The 17,752-nt window shown below is 39.9% G+C and overlaps 2 protein-coding genes across 2 annotated transcripts in view; both read right to left on the minus strand.

Moving 5' to 3' along the window:
* spock1 (SPARC (osteonectin), cwcv and kazal like domains proteoglycan 1) overlaps positions 1-3,330 on the minus strand; it is an 83,421-nt gene extending 80,091 nt beyond the window's left edge. The window contains exons 1-2 of the mRNA XM_079479365.1: positions 3,208-3,330; positions 2,627-2,776 (exon numbers count right to left, since the gene is read on the minus strand). Of these exons, the coding sequence (XP_079335491.1) occupies positions 2,627-2,776 (150 nt within the window). The 5' untranslated portion in view covers positions 3,208-3,330. The remainder of the gene's footprint in view (positions 1-2,626; positions 2,777-3,207) is intronic.
* Positions 3,331-6,424: 3,094 nt separating this feature from the next.
* Positions 6,425-16,167, minus strand: bicc2 (bicaudal C homolog 2; the record flags this gene model as incomplete). Its single annotated transcript, XM_079479440.1, is given in 19 exon segments — positions 6,425-6,552; positions 6,767-6,866; positions 7,083-7,243; positions 7,426-7,543; positions 8,639-8,784; positions 9,733-9,772; positions 9,854-9,944; positions 10,065-10,234; positions 10,714-10,827; positions 10,916-11,152; positions 11,410-11,541; positions 11,775-12,038; positions 12,213-12,407; positions 12,513-12,566; positions 12,686-12,847; positions 12,921-13,000; positions 13,091-13,160; positions 14,197-14,243; positions 15,912-16,167. Coding segments are annotated over 19 exon segments (2,565 nt in total).
* Positions 16,168-17,752: the final 1,585 nt, after the last annotated feature.

The following is a 17,752-nucleotide window of genomic DNA, read 5'->3' on the forward strand; positions in this document are numbered from 1 at the left end:
GGTGGGCAGTTATATGACTAATCGGTCATATAAGAGAAGGCAGCACGCTAGCATTAGCTCTTTAAAGAGGAGTAACAGATTGAGAGATAGAGAGATATTGCAAATGATAATAGTAAATCACACAGCATATTTCCTTTGGAGAACAATAGAATTTCACCAAAACCAAAATCTTTGGACCACATTCAGACCGTAAGCAGTTCTGAGTAATGGGGCTCATTCAGATGGCAGACACAGCAGTCCCAGGAGACTCACACCACACACACACAATTTGACCCTTTTTTTATAAATGACTAGAAAGGACACAAATCTCATCAAATAAGTCAAACTACCACATCCTGAATTCGCACTTTTCATTTGCCACCTTAATGTTTTTAATATGAAAATCATAAACAATTTTAGCATTAAACAGTTAAATGTAATTATGTCTTCTCATAAAATCCTGTCATATTTTAAAATTGAAATGAATGCCAAAACAATGTTAACACTCACAATGACACCTAGAACTTAAACACAAATCTTTACGCTTTTACATTTACAACCCCAGAAACCCTATACAGCTGCAAGGCTTTTAAAAAATACATAAGCTTTAATGTGGTAAAAAATGTAATAAAAAACATTACAGAACCTTTACTTTTAACAGTGTACTACCACCACATCGAAGTTTATATTCATTTTTAAACCAGCTAATATAAACGAATGGAAAACAATGCAAATCATCAGCAGCCCAGGCGCTTTCTTAGAAAGCCATTAGAGGCCTACACAGATTTCACAACGACCTTTAAAATAACAGCTAATATCAGCCTTTAGACTGTTACGCGAACAGAAAGCGTTTGATGTGTGTGAAAATGTGTGTGTGTGTGACTAAAAATGTCTGCCTGAGCTATATCTTGAGGAAAGCCTCATTTTAAAGCTTTTAAACCGAGACAACCTGTCATCCTTCACTCTAACAATTCAAGAAGTAGTTACACATATTCACACGCACGCATATACTGTATAGTTCAGGGCGGTATCACATTGTTTATACCATGGAAGAAATATAACCACAATTATCAGGGGATAAGGGGATTTTACATTATTCAAACAAGTGAGTAATTCAAATACAAAGAGACAAAACAAAGTCAAAGACAAACAAGTGCCAAGTCAAGTCTTCTGTTTTCAACCAAAGACTTACATAATGGGTTATGCATGCTTTTGCACTTATGCCAAATGCATCATTCAGTGGTTAAAAATAATCTGTTACATTTGTTTTGCGTTCCACATAAACAGAGCCCATCATTCATTGGTAAAGTAGACCTATTTAATACCACATAGTCATTAAATATATACAAATATTGTAAGACATATGCCATTTCCATGACACATAATTACTTATACCATCATGTCAGACTTTGGCAGTACTGCCCACCTCAGTGCAAAGGGATTGAGTGTGCATGTTCGTTTATGTGCTAATGTCCTTGTCACCTTTCCTTTCAAAGCGTCTCTCACTGCATCAGCATTCATAATATCACCTCTCATTAACACAGAAAAATTACTGACAGAGAGACAGAGAGAGAGAGAGAGAGACAGAGAGAGACAGAGACAGAGAGAGAGAGACAGAGAGAGAGAGAGACAGAGAGAGAGAGAGACAAAGAGAGAGAGAGAGAGAGAGAGACAGAGACAGAGAGAGAGAGACAGAGAGAGAGAGAGACAGAGAGAGAGAGAGACAAAGAGAGAGAGAGAGAGAGAGAGAGAGAGAGAGAGAGAGAGAGAGAGAGAGAGAGAGAGAGAACGCGACTGGCGTGAAGAGACTCCTCATTTTACATCCCGCAATCACTTCATCCCTATAAAGAGCCTCCAACACCCCCCTACTGCCCCATCTCGCTCTCATACACGTCTCACAGCTGAGACCCTTCTGAATACACTCATGGACAGGTGCTTCATTTCGAGATCTGTACCTCTCCAGTGTGAATTACACAACACATGGGCTGCATCACCATTAGAATACTTCCACTGCTCACTGAAGGCATGTATTTGTACTGGTCATGGTTTAGGATGGGACAAATAATACCTAAATAATATATATTTTGCAGGGTTATGATTGCTGTGCTACAACCGTAACATTTTGGATTGACACCACTTTTTGTGATACAATTTCTAAAATTGTATGATTTGGGTTCATACTAATGATCATCCACATTTATCCCAATGGTAATGTATATTCTATGTATCATTAGTATGCAATCTGGGACAAAGCCACACCAATCCAGACAAGGCTGTATATCAATAGTTCTTAAAATAGAAGCTCATTATACCTTCAGCAAACTGTATCAATGTATTATAAACGGGATGCACCAATTCCCACATACTGTTCAATGTAGTAAGGAAGCTTGTATACTAGCCTACGTATCTATGTTTCTAAAATATAAGGTAATTAATTTTATATCAGGCTTTAACTAACCCTAAAATACACCTTTTGAGATTTCACATTATTGGGTTTATTCCTTATAACACAAAGACCCATGTTGTGCTGTTCTTCAAGGGACCTTTCCCAACAACATTAAATCACATGCATTTATTTCGTAGCATTATAAAGGCTTTTGTGCGTTAACGGGACATCAGTAGAAGTGAATGTGGTGTAAAAACTCACGTCACGGAATTTGTTCCAGTATTTGCTCTTGTCGTACTGGGACACGGTGCTCATCCACCTCTCCTTGTCCAGGGGGTTATCAGCACTGCTGCCGGTGACCGACACCGAAAACACGGTCAGAGACACGAACAGACCGAGACTCAACGCCATCTGAACGAGAGAGAGAGATAAGGGAGGGAAAGAGAAGGAGAGAAGAAAGAGAGGGGGCAGGTGAAATTAAGGAGGGGGGTTCTAAAGGTAAACATTGGCACACTTCGAGGACAAGACACTCCAGATATAAAACATTTATCATCCGCCCCGGAGTTGACATGTCTCCCTCGCGTCAACTCCGGGGCGGCACGCGCAAATCGCGGATTAAATCTAGATTATAAATGCGCTGAATTTGTCCGATTGATGCGATTAATCTCGTTTGAAGAGAAAATCCTGAGGTAACTGACAGCAACATAAACTGAGTTTAGAGCTCGAGCGTCCCGCACTCACTAAGCCCAGAGCCGCTCGCGCTCAGAGCTGCTGGAGACGCGCTGGCGTCTTTATAAATTAGCTTCATTTTAAACCGATATAATTAACTATGCTTTACTCACCTCGGACGGGGCCGTTCGCGGTTATCAGGGCCGATGTGAACGGGTGATTGGAAAGAAGACGAGACCGTAAAGTATCCGAGACACGACGAACTAGTTTCCTCAGACCTCCGCAGCTGCTGCACTGAGGTAACGGGAGAATCGGAACCGCGTAATGGAACGGTGAGCATCTCCGCCCACAAGGCAACGCCCCTCTCACCGTAACCACGCCCACTGTGTCCACAGCCCGTTGTTGATCAAGGACGTGACGCGACAAAAATAAAACGTGGACCGTTTTAAATTAAATTACTTAAAGAATGTTCAGAAAAGTGTTCAGATTGTTTTCATTGTAGCTTTATTGACACAAAAACGTCACATCACTTTCCTGCAGAAAGCTCTGACATAAAAAAACCTATATCGTATTGCCATTAGGCTTACTGAAATAAAAACAATTCCCGTTTTAAGAATTGCATTAATATCTGTGTATTTGCTATTAAAATAGGTCAGGTTTCATGTACTTTATTGAAAATTTGTCTCCGTCTGTCTTTGGTTCCAAGGTGAAGTGTGTCTTTTAATCAAACACGCTTTTTACAGCCTTTCCAATTTGAACCTTTGCTTAAGATGCGTCACGGCGCTCGCTTGTGGTGACCCTTTGTGACTCTCTCTCTCTCTCTCTCTCTCCCTCTCTCTCTCTCTCCTCTCTCTCTCTCTCTCTCTCTCTCTCTCTCTCTCTCTCTCGGAAAGATGGATGTAGAACAAAAGGAGTGCTGCATTCACCGGGGAATAAACGTTCTTGTTCAGGTTTGCTGGAGGTAATACGCAGGTGTTGATTTAAAGCTGTAAAGCATCCCGCGCTGTGGAGAGGCAAATCAATACACCGACATCCACTCACTCCCTGATCACTGCTAACAAATTAAAACCGGCCCCCGGTTCCATTTGAAATCGGGCACTTTCGAGGTGGGTGACGGGTTACACCGCCTGTTGTCCGCTGCTGTGATTTCGGCTGCGGAGAGACAAACCGGAAAATTGGCTTATTTTTAATTAAAAGGAATAAATAAGTCAATGAATGAAGCTCATGAGTAAAACATAAAGCAGCAAAAGTAGCAAGAGTTGGGTTCCAAAATGAGATTTTTTTCAAATATCACGTTTTTTATTGTGCATTCATTTACATTATCATTTAGTCATAGCAGACGCTTTTATCCAAAGCGACTTACAAAGAGTTCGGGGAGCAATAAACGATATATATGACATTCATTCATCCATTCTTCCAATGAATGTCAATTAAACTGCTGTTGGTTTGATTTCATTTAAGACACAAAAAAATACAGCTTACGTATACAAGAAAACACAAGAAAAACATGATAACATCATAAAACACACGATTTTTGACAAATAAAAAAATTCAGATTTTCTGATTTTGGAACCAAGCTCTTCATATTCTCTTTCTTAAAAACATTTGGCACCAATAGTTCCTTTCTGTTTCCCAATTGGTTTAGTTGAGCAAGGTTCTACAGATTATATAAAGGTTAGACATTTGACTGAAGGGCTCTTTGGGCAAACACAAATGGTTCTTCTATGACATCCCTGTCTTTTTTAGAACCTTTATTTTGAAGTGCTGGTAGTGTGCGCACACGATTGGGAGCTGTCCATTCAGCACCACACCGCAGAACAGCGCTGCTTATAATATGAAGGGTTTGAGTTGGCTCTGAACTGAATTGTTGTGAAAAGAACAAAATGAAAGGGTAAATGCCTATTGAATTGAATGCAACTATGCTGAACCACACTTGCTTAGTGGTAAAAATCTGAGCTTGTGATAACAATGAGGCTCACTTTGTGCCCTTGGCCATTTCAGATGACTTCCTAAAGACTTTTGTATAAACGAGTAAATGAGCGCTCACAAAGGTCGTTGCATACTGTCTGAGTTATGCGTCGCACGGATGTCTTTCTATGTTGAGTCTCTCATGGCGCGGCAACGTCTTCCTGTCAAGAAGTGTTTTTTTTTAGTTTGAATGTTTAATTTTTCCCCTCTCCACTCCATTTGTCTAATGCTGTTAATGTGAAGTGGCAATATTTTACAGTGGGTAAAATAAGTCAACGCGATTTCTCATTATGTGCTTAAATTACACTTTAAAAGTGCCAGAGTACGACAATTACCATCATGATATTGACACAACTCAAATTCATGCCTGCACACGATTCATTTCTAAAATCCCATTTAATGACATGCATATGAGAGATACATTAAATTGTAAATGAGAGAAACTGTGAGCACACTCAGAACAGATAATTTTAATTGAAACTTTCAGTTGCGCACTGGGGTGCAACGCCACAATATTGAGAGCGGGTTCATATTTTCTCTGCTGAATAAAACCATCTAATTATTAATTTAGCACTCAACAAATTTATTTAACAGTGAACTGTGGCGAGCTTGTAATTTTCAAGGTCGTCAAATTGTATAAATCTTTGATGTACCGGGGAAATTATTCCCAGGAAGAGTTTTATGCGCAAATATCAAAGCACGCCAAAGGACACAGACAGTGACAGGACGCCCTCTGTCGGTAAAAAGTTTCAAATAAAAAAACTATTTCCAACATCAGTAGTTCAGCTTAAAATGTAGACCTGTGTACTGTAGATCTACCTATTTTAGCGAAAATAAATATTTTTTTTATCCAAAGGACCCAATTTTACCTTTAAAAAAAAAGTTCAGCTGTGTGACTAACGAATTTTAATAGATACATATTTTACATAGGATACAACAAAAATAATGATCCCCAAATTTTGACAAAGTCATGCCTTTGTCCAAATTGAGTTGATTTAAATGTTTGCTATATATAAACAACATCTGTCCATATAGGTGCAGTTAATAAAGTCTTTCCCTCGTGTTTTACATAAAGGAAGAGTCAATTTTCGTTTTTAAATATTCCAATTTTTGCATATGATAAAGGCCATAAAGTGTTGCATAGGCACAAGAGCAGTGTGAAAAAGAGATGTTGAGAAGCTTGAAGATAGAGAGAGACTTGCATAAAAAGTGTTGGTGCTGGACAGTTAGTTGGTTCACGGTGAAGGTCAGACATCTCAGCATGTTTCCTCTGAGACTAATAGCACATCTGTCTTCTCTGCCATATTATGGTAATCATCTATCATGTCTCAAACTTTGATTGGTCCCTGAGGGCCACATGACAGGAAGCATTAAAGGTCTCATGTGCAATGTAGGAAAAGTCTTCGTCGTCACAGCAGCTCTTCACCAGCGGATACTTTTTGCGGCCACTTCCTCATCCATAATCCGTGGAAGACGGCCACTTGCCCCACCTTCCAGGTAACCAGATTTGACACTGGCTGTTTCAGGACATTTTCTCTTTTTGCTCAAATCTGCCAGAAATGTAATAAAAAAATTTAAATGAATATCTTCGGATGCTTTGTAGCTATATTGTATTGTATATTTTGTAGCTAATTTTTATATAATTTATAATTGATTATGTGTGATGTGTGTTGACAGTTTTAATCTGTTTAATGTGATTTGTGAGTCAGCTAACCCAAACTTTCCCCTTAAGTGTTCTTGATTCGTATGGCTAATAAATGTGACCTGTGATGGCAAGAATCATCTTTCGGCGTGCTCCAAATGTGCTCACACCCACTTCCTTCAAATCCTCATCTGTCAGCGTCAGGAAGGTCTGAAAATCAATCTGATAAACACGTGAGCATGTATATTTCAGAATGACCTATGTTTTAGCACTTTGTATCCGTTTGTCTTAATACATGTCATTATAACAGACTGGTGTGGAAAAAAACACACTTTTGACCTGCATTGAGGTAGAACTAGAAAATGAATCACACAGTATCGCAAAGTGTTCTTTTTGTGTGTAGACAGTCAGTGAAAGGTGAGAGGATAGTGTGTGTACCTCCTGTTCTTGGAATATATCAATGTATTTCGCCAGACCCAGCTGTACCAGTAACTCTTCGAGATCATCTGTGTGTGTGGGACTAGGTGACATGCCAATCAAATGTCTGGGCACTGCAGATCCACCCTCAGAGTGGTTAGTGCTGGTCAGGTAGCCCTCCGCTGCAGGACACACAGTAAGAGCTCGTATCTATCGTCCCATATGTTCATTTTGTAAAATGTTTTACCTCCAAAGCATACATGATATTTTCATCTTGACATAAAGCCGCAAAATTAATTCTGTAATAAGCGAATGAGCTAATTTTATGGTGACACACGTTTAAATGTTCGGGCTGTTGAAAAACTATATGACTGAAAGGAGGATGAAGATGACGAGAAGTCAGGCGGTGATGAAGATAAAGATCCTCTTCTTTCTCTCCAGTTCTCAGAATCACTGCCGTTCCAACTCGGAGAAATCCACGACTAGAACCAGACAGACAAACACAGTGAAGGTTACTTCAGACTCACGTTTTTGTTTCAAACCCTTGATGGTGTATAATGACAAAATGTTTTTTATTCCATTCTTTTACCAAGTCATAAATCACATCACAAAAATACACTCACGTGCCAGATCTTAAAAGCTTTACAAATGGAACATTTGTGCATGGCATTTGGTTATACAAAGAATTAAACATGATTCAAACAGCAGTAACAATTAAAAAATAAAAGATTAATTCATTTCCACCATCCAGAACTAAATCACTTTCATTCAGAAGTTTTATTGAGAGATTTTCATTATAACAGCGGGGAGAAAATGAGGGAGCTGGTGAGCGGTGTGCAGATACTGTATGTGTGTGTAATTGACATTTCAGAGTCTTTTCTCTGTGCTAAAACTCATAAAAACGTCAGCCGCTTCTGCTTACTGTTATTATCTATCGAATTTCTAAACTTCTAATTCTGGTCTCCAACTCAAAACGCATGCACAAACATTTCAGATTTTCATGAACTCTTGTATTTCACCCTAATTACAATAACAACACAGATTACTTCCAAAACAGACACTTTGCTATTCCATAAGGCCACATGAGCTGATATTGGAGAGAAAGAAAGTCATGTGACTCTTTCAAAGTGTGAGTCATGCAATAAATATTCCATGTTAAACTCCATAAAATCCAAGATTTTTGCTAAACTAATTTTCGTTAAATTAGCATTTGTCCACTTGGCAGATGATTTTATCCAAAGGTCTACAGTACATTCAAGGTATATATCAGTATACGTGTTCCCTGAAAATCGAATCCACAATAATGTAATGCTGTACCAGCTGAGCTACCGGAAGAATTCAGAAACTCAGTACATGATCTGAAAGTATATGAATGCAAACACACAACAATTGTCTCTCACATAATATACAAGCACATGATGGTCTTTGGTAAAAAATTACATCTGACAAAGTCCTCAAACATGATAAACTAAATGATTGCACGTGTTTTTTTTTATTTATCTAGAATATCTGAGTTATTCTGTAAGTTTGATGTTGATGTTGATGCCGGTAAAGTGTGTGTTCGTGTCTGTGTGCACCTGCTGCTGGTAGGGTCTATAGCAGCGTCGGTTCATTGCTCTCAGTTCTTTCAAAGCTTCAGCGGGCATTGATTTGGAGAATCCCAGTCCACTCCAGGTGTCCGTGGGGGTCCTGACCTCAGTGACCACTGGAGTCTGCTGCATTGCTGTAGACACACACACATTCCCATTCAGAGATACAAATGAAAGCTATTACAAACGCACGGGTGTATAACTCGCCTCAGGTTTACCCTGGCACACAGAAGCAGCTCTAATTAGAAAGTGTGCATCCAGTGTGTTTGTGTCCTGCATTATTAAACACCTGCCAACTCATTAAACAACTTCATCAAAAGCAGTCATGCAGAGAAATAAAGTTCTATCTGCTCACTCTCATTCTCTCTCCCTCAGTCTCACATCCTCATAGAAAAAGACACCTAAGTATATACCTAAGATTACGTCAAACATTCTTAGGTGTATTGATAATGTACACCTAGTTGGACAATGGAATTTAAGTCCACATTTATTGGAGGTTTACATTTATTCATCTGGTAGATAATTTGAGTGGCAATGCTTTTGATGCATACATTTAAACTGATAATAATGCAATAACGTAAAGTTAAAATCTTCCTGTAAATACTTATTTTTTGGTTTAGACCCTATGAAAATAATTTTCTGCATTATGTGCGCGGATGGACACGCATTTACACAGTCTGTTTAAAATGCGTTGTCGTTGTGTTTATGTAAGTGTGTGTGTGTGTGTGTGTGTGTGTGACTGTCCATCTGTTTGAATATTCTGTGGGCGGGTTGTGTCACTCCATTATAAATCTGGCAGCGTGTTACACTGAAATGGTTCCCCTATATCAACCTCTCTGGCTCACTCAAGCTCCTTAATTCATTTTCAGCCATACACATGATGAATGTGAAATAGATGGCTGTCGCGCAGCCCACGAGCCGGTTCAGTCAGATGGGCCTGAATAACAATTTCAACCCGTTGAACTTAAATCGCTTTAAAGGATCAAAGACATGATGTTTGATCCTATCAGGTTTGTACTTTGAAGATGTGAAATGAATGATCATTATGATGCACAAAACTGTTCTGAATCCAAAAGACAAACCTTGATTCGCCAGAAGTTTCTTTCTCTCATACTCTTGATCCTGTTAAACAGTAAACAAAGACGCTTGTGATAAACCAGAAGAATAATGATGGTTAGTCTCGATCATCCCCCTTATTTGTACCTCATTATTAGAGTCCATAGAGGAGAAAACTCGCAGACTACAGCGCCTGTCTCTGTTCAAGTAAACACCATCCACCTCTGCTCTCACTGACCTAAAACACACAACATTGACTCAGCGTCTTGAATCAGTTCTTGGATCTAATTGATTCAATCGTAATGAGCGGCATCATCTGACTGTTGTGTCCAGGTGTAGTGAGGGGAGAGAACTTTACCTCTGTGAGCTCTCAGATTGCTTTAGGTCCCTGGGCGAGTCTGATTGGCTGCCTCTTCTTGATGAGGCGGCAGGCTTGACAACAACCTCTCTAACCTCAGTTACCTCTGCATGCGGGGTGACACAATTCTCCATCTCGCCGTGTGTCGATTGACCTTCATTCTCTGGAATCTGATGCAATAAACTTAGCAATTTAAAATATTTATCACAAGAGCTTCAAAGATGTTAGTCTTGCTGTTTTAGCTTTATGATGTAAAGCAGACTCAGTTTGATTTATTGGTTCAAAATCGGGAAGAACTGAGACTGAGAATCCTGTATCAGTAAAAGTCAGATCTGTGGATTTGTTCAAAGTGGCCGTCTTGCTATATACGCATACTGTGCACACATGTTGTATGTATGGAACATCTGGATGTTAAATGCTTTCTCATTTGTGATGTGAGATTAAAGTGTTTGCTAAATAAATATATGTAAAGGAAAATGATGTGCTAATCATTTGCCAAAATGTGCAGTATGCAACAGTGTATGGAATAATAAATCCCACAAGGCAGTCAGTTAAGATTTTCAACACTTTTGGGGATTTTGGGGTAAAATTTGGTAATAAACGAAGCGTAATGTAGAAGATTTGTATTCAATTGCGATAGCGCTCGAACCTTCTCTAATTTTGAGTCTGTCCCTTTAAGTCCTATCCTCCCATCTTCTGAGAAAACCGTCAATCCAGGTGGGGGAGAGGGGCGTGGCTTTCCATAGAGAGAGCTAACCGCAGCCTCTGGAGAGAATGATTGGTACAAACACACATTTTTAAGTACGATGAACACACATCAGTGACATTCAAAGGGATGAAATCTCAACACACTGACACATAACCACACCTGTCTCAGTGAGACGCAGTTGTTGCATTAGTATGTTTAGCCAGTAGCCCGTCATTCCATTATTGGCCACCAGAGGGTCCGCAGGCAGCTTGGTTGTCATGGAAACTTCACATAAATTCCTGGTTGTCATGGGTACCTCACTGGAGTCCAGGCCTAGCAACAGACTTCTGGCCTTGTACAGATTTGTGATGTGTCTCTCTAAACCCTTCACGACCACCGACTGGAAATGGGAAAAATTCAGGGTTAGTACTTCATGTGACAGTTCACTCAAAAACTGAACTTAACTAACAACAAATAGTTCAATTGTATGAGTTTTTTCTTCTTTCTTTTTTTAATTGCATGCAACTTCCAATGACTGATACAACTGGATGGACTGAAGTCAACAGTGAGATCGCCATTACTTTGCCATCAGTAGACATATTTTATGCATGAAGGAGGTATGCTTTTCTCATGAAAGATGCATTGTGGGTGCCATACCTTCGCAGTCTGCTTGACCTTTGGTTTAATGCTGATGAATACCCCCAGATTCTGCATCATCTGGGCGAGTTTCCGAGGGTCAAACTCGCCTTCGTCCTTCATATCAAACATAAGACACACGGGCAGGCAGTCCTGGGATGTGCACAGTCAGACACGAGCAACCAACAAAAATCAACATTTTACCCAAAGTAATTGAATCTACACTTATGGTAACATTTTATAAATGTGTGTGTGTTTCCCGAATATCACATCCATGGCATTGCAAGTGTTATGGCCTACCAGATGATCTACAAAAACCTGCATTACTTCTAAACCAATGAAGGACATCTTTGAATATTAAACAGGTTTATTTAGATTCATCATACCATGAGCTGCTGTCGAGCGACACACACTCCGTCGGCCGTGCCCTGGATCATGAGTGAGGGTGTGTGTTGAGGAGCGCTGAGGTCGGGCAGGATGATCTGTGTGTGCGTTTGATGCATCACGGTGAGAAAATTCACTCCGTTTTGACCCAACAGGAACAAATGCTGTTGAGAGGTCACGTCCAGCTGTGTGCTCACCACCACCCCCGTTACCCCGGCAACCGCCTCCGGGCCCAGCAGCAACTCCATGAGCGCACACGTTGCCTTCTGCAGAGGTCATAGGACACAGAATAATTTGTAGAACACTGGAAACATATCTGATTTTAAATATGAATGTGGTTGTGTGTGTCATATCTGAAGGCATGTTTGTGTCTGTCAATTTATCAATGTGTGTGTGTGACTGTGTGAGCATGTATTAATAAATGCGTGTGCATGTGTGACCTTCACAGCAGCACCGTTCCCTTGGGTTCCTCTCACTACACAGGTGTTGCAGTAGATTTTGGGTTGAGTTCTAAAGCTCACGCTCACTGCAAACGCTTGAGCCACATGCTGTATCACAGGTGACCCCGTATCTGCCACCGCACCCCCCATGAGAGTCACTGGGAGGTCAAAGGTCAGCACCAGGGGCTGGAGGGACTGCGGGTCGGAATGGTAGTTTTAGGTTAACCAACTTTACACTGAGCATGTGAACAGCTAAAGTACTTTAACAATCTGAAAAAATTGAGGAATGATGTTACCAACCCGGATGTGTGTCCGTGCTGACTCCACCCCCTCCACCGGCCCGGCAATAGATACCTGCAGGAAAAATCACGATCACATGACGTGTTAAATGTTTCATTTAGTGAGCTTCAGTAATAAACATACTCTTATTTTATATCTTGTAGTCGGAATTTAGGCTTGTAAACTGGGATTACCTGGTTACTCTTTTCTCCCGTCACACTGTTCCGGTTTGAATCCGGGAAATGAATGTGACAGGACGTTTCCTCCATGACCTTCTTAATATTCCCGCCCCCTTTACCAATCACATGGGAGTGTTCGGTGTGAGTGACATCCATCTTCAGCGTCACTTTATTCACCTGTGCACAAATGCGCTGGGATGAGACCCCCACCGGACACAAACACGCAACAGAAGAGATAATAAACTCTTACCTTTGTCTCGAGAAGTTCCAAAATCTTCTGTTTCGCCTCAAGCACATTTGCTCTCTTTCCTTCCACTTTAACATGAGGGTCTAGACATAAACACAGAACATAAAGTTTGACAAAATTTAAAAAAAAAAGATTTTACTGTGTGATATACAGTGGAAGGGAAATCATCTCACCTTTCTTGGACTTAGCTCCGATCTTTAGCTTGGACGGCCACTTCACCTGAGTGCTTGTTTGTCTCATCACCTGAGACAATGAATGTGTTAAAAAACGCAACTCATGTGTGTGTGAAAGCAACGAGAGAAGCTCAACGAGAACAATATCTCATTTACATCACAAAGCATCTCATTCTGACCTCATGACATTGTGCTCGGTGATTGGGACAAAATCACTGAAGGAAACTCACTTCTGCACCACTGAATGATTCTAAACTAATGCCGATGCAAAACAATACAGATATTAGCTGGTTTTATGTGGTCCCCAGCTTGTTCAAGTTGGTCTAGAAAGAGTTTGGATTCGGTTGGACCTACTTTTTATAAAGACCATCTTGAACCAGCAACAAACCAGCGACTGCTTTTAAAGGGCCCATCGGATGAAAATCCACATTTTTCTGTGTTTAAGTGCTATAATTGGGTCCCCGGTGCATCTTGCAACTCAGATAACGTGAAAAAGAAGAAGCCAATACATTTGTTTTTAGTGAGCCTTTTTCAACAAGCATGTGAGAAATCGAGCCGATTAGATTTCGCTCCCCTTGTGACATAGAAAAAGGTTCTTTATATAATGTAACCGCCCATTCATCTGCATGTTTACACCCACCGCATGGCCATGGCATGCACTACACCAGTAACACACCAACAAGCTGATTATTTAATCTAAAACATTCTGTGAGGTGTTACCCGAGGACCAGCATTGAGAAACACTACATGTGCATTGTGTCAACACCCCGGGCGGAAGAGGGGTGGGGTGCACGGTAACTCATTAGCATTAAAGGAGACAGGTTGCTGTGAGTACAGGTGTTTTTGACAAGGCAAAAAGTGTGTGGTTTACACAACCATTTAGTGTTTTCAGTTAAATTTGTTACAGATATTTCATGAAGACCCTAATAAATCATGCCAACGTATATTTATAATTTACAAATAGTCATCAAAGGAGCCCTTTAAAAACCATCTTCACCACCACAGGAAATTTGTATAGATATCCCTTTTAGTATCAAATTATGTGAAGTCAAAAATGAAAATGGAAGAAAGATAGGATGTTGATCTGAAGCCTTTCGGTTTCTCACCCGTTCAAAGAATTCCTCTCCTGTTGGTCCAGAACCTTCTGCAGGACCTGGAGACAAATTTTATATATTATTTAAAACAACACACAACATATTTTATGCATTTACTCAGCATCCTATTCTTACCTCATTACTTTTAAATTTGTTCCTGCTTTGTGTTCATTTATTGTTTGTTTCTATGCTGTAAGTTCTTCAGAAATAGTGTAAATCTGAACACACAACTATCACAACTAAACGTTCTTTGACAGTACGAATTAAACACAAAAGTGTGGGTGTTGTTTGCATCTATTTTATTTTAAGAAAGTATGGACATAATAGTGTAAAGTACTGCAGTTCAAGTAGAAACGTTGTGTGTGTGTGTGTGTGTTGAGGGTAAATTTAAACACATCTGCAGCACAATGACATTTACATGGCTGGGGTGAACATTGCCCTTTTCATTTAGCTGCTCCTCATCGCCACGGGTTACACAACTCTTCAACGAGGAATGACTGTGTGTGTCTAAGACCCCAGAGAGTTCTTCTGGGAAACGCCGTCACAAAGCAGTTGCGTTGTAGTAAAACTGATGACGCAAAACTAATTCAGACCACGCAAACGCCGTAAAGCATGTTCTTTTATAACAGATCTATACAGCAGATCAAATAAAACCTAAATGAGGTCTCAACACTTTCTCTTACAGAATGCGAATAATGAGCTATTAGAGAATTTTCATGCGTCAGTGATCACTTATGTGCTTAAGGTTTGAGGAAAAATCTGAAAAAAGGATTTCACACCGTGCTCAGATTTGACAACATTTAAACATTAAACAATCTATTCAACTTAAACATAAATCCCTCACCCGAGAGCATTTGTATTACAGCAGACAGATAACACAATCATGTTTTCTATTTAAACCTAAAAAGACATCAAAAAGACTAAATACACATGCATATTTCAGAGGCTTTGGGTTGAGTTGAACACGCAGAACACCCTGCCAACAGACCATAAGCATTACTGACATTGAGATGGCTTAAACTATTTATTTTTGAACATATGGTTACACCCCTTCCCTAGCAACCACATAGCAATTCCCTGGCAACCACTCCCAACTTTTGTTTGCACAGATAACCACCAGTAACAGTTTTTGCACGAACGTACAAATCTAGTTTGTTTTCTTTTTTTACTAGTCCTAGGACATTTTAGGAGAAACGATAAGTGACGAATGAATTGAGAAACTCTTAAAAGCCCTGTGAGCAATAAAACAAGCAATCTCTGAGCAATACTACCCTGCTCTGGGAAGAACCCAAACACCATCATCGCGTCTCCCCTCTGATGAGCTCAATATGTCATTCTGTCTGTTTCTGAGGGATTTGAATGTCGACATTTAGCTGGCGGTGATGAATCGCAGGCTGCTGGCGGAGCTAAATTCCAAGAGATTCCTGGACAGCTCGTGATAACAGACCATTCTACCTGTTCATCACATCAGAAGAGCCGCATATACGCTTCTGGACACCATACATTCATCTAGCAGTCACCGTAATGCATTCAGAGGTCATTTTCTGTAAAAAACACTTGCAGGTGGCTGTCTGAACGGGTTTCTTTAAAATGCATAAAAAGCGGTTTGATTAATGACGGTTCTGGAAAGATTCTACAGGAAACGCTGGCGGAACATGAGCAATTACAGTTATCAATATGCAGCACATGAGAGGAGAAATCACAGCGTTGTTAGAATAAACACACACCGTACAGCATGAGCTCAAGTTTCTTTCGGTCTATGCGGAAGCTATCCTCCACCCACTCCGAGTCCAAATGTTCCTGGTTCTGAAGTTCAGGTTCTGCCCCGGAACTGACACCATCATCTTTCTCCTCATCTTCATCTCTCCCGTTCTGGTTTGGAAGGGCCGGATCTCGATCTTGGTCTGGGTTTTGATCAGGTTCTTGTTTTGGAGACTCAGACTGGAAGGTTTCCACAGTGCTGCACGTCTCTGGTGAGGCCATGGTAAATGTGTGTGTCCTGCAGCGTGGCCACGGAAACAAGGAAAAGAGGGGCCAGGAGACACCCCCCATCCCTAAAAACACTCCCTCTCTCTCTCTCTCACACACAGAATAGAATAGGGCAATATAACATATCACACCTCTCTCACACATGCCCAGAGGAAAGAGTTACTGCTCAGAAGATTGCTGATGAAGTTTCAGATTCAGATGTTAATTTAAAATTCCTTAAGAGAAATGGAAATAAAAACTAGATGGAGTTCATTGTTGATGCAGTAAAAGTAAAGAGCTGTACTTATGTGAACATCATAACTCAGATATTTTGAAATCGGAAAAATCTGATGAGCTTCATTACTTGAGATCTTAGTTTAAGACAGCTATCCTGATTTTGCATCACGTGGTTGATGTCCTTAGGGCAATGATGTCCATGTTGACCATGGGACATCATTTAAATCAACCAATCGGATTTCAGAAATAAGTTTACAGTTTATTTTAAGTTTAACCAGTACTACTAGACTACTTATCATTTCCCTCTGATTTTAGGCGTAAGTTATGGCTGGGGTTTGGTGTGGGTTTAGGTTTTATTTATAAAAACGTTGTGCTTAGGTCAACAAAATATGTGCCAAGATCACTTCCGTAACTCATTTGGAAAACAAGTTCTTGTTGTTCTCCCTTAAATCCTGAGGAACAGTTGATCTGTTTAAATTATATATATATTTTTTTTGTGTTCTAGACAGACGACAAAGAGACAAAGATGATGAAAGGTACCTATCAAGCATCTCTCACAAATACATATACAGTCAATCTTAAAGGGATTTTATTGAAAGTTTCATTATAAATGGTAATCGATCCTAATGAAAACGATTTCTGATGAAATTCTTTAAGAAAGTAAAAAAATACACAGAGCTTTTGGAACACAACAGGACAATAAATAGGACAAAATGTCCCTGTTGGACAAAGGAATTTCAATGAAATTTTGTACTTATATCATTCTTAAAGAATTCATATTTGAGCACAGCAGACCTGACTCTGAATTCTGATAAGAATGACAGCATTCCAGGATGTTTATTAAATATGAATGTGTGGGAGTGTGATGTTTTTGTGAGGGTCTCCTCCCCTGGACAGGACAGTTTAAGACTCTTGCTCTATTGTGGGAGGAGGGTTGAGGAACAATACCGTCCCAGATCTCCTGTTAACAACCCGCCGCCGAAAAGCCTGTATGGGCCTGTTGCCAGGCAACAAAAATTGTTTACGAACAGGCAGTGAGATAAGTGAGAAAAGATAAAAATCGAAAAACACTAAATATTTACAAAATATGTTTTCATCTTTGCATTTAACCTTCAAATCTCTTTCAACTGGTGTTAATTCAGATTAGAACTGATTTTTTTAATCTTGACTCTTTTGACTTTTCAAACCCTTTAATGATGGTCAAGCCAACATTCAGATTAGTTTCATATCAAATCCGTAACTGAGGCGCCATCAGTCACAAAATAAAACTAAAAATGTTTGTTGGTAATCAATCAAATAAATGTTTTGATGTTTTCTATACCCTGAACTTGACCCTCCACCATCAATCAAAACAGAATTTAGT

This window comes from Barbatula barbatula (genome assembly GCF_947034865.1).
Source record: "Barbatula barbatula genome assembly, chromosome: 18".
In the NCBI taxonomy this organism is placed as follows: Eukaryota; Metazoa; Chordata; class Actinopteri; order Cypriniformes; family Nemacheilidae; genus Barbatula; species Barbatula barbatula.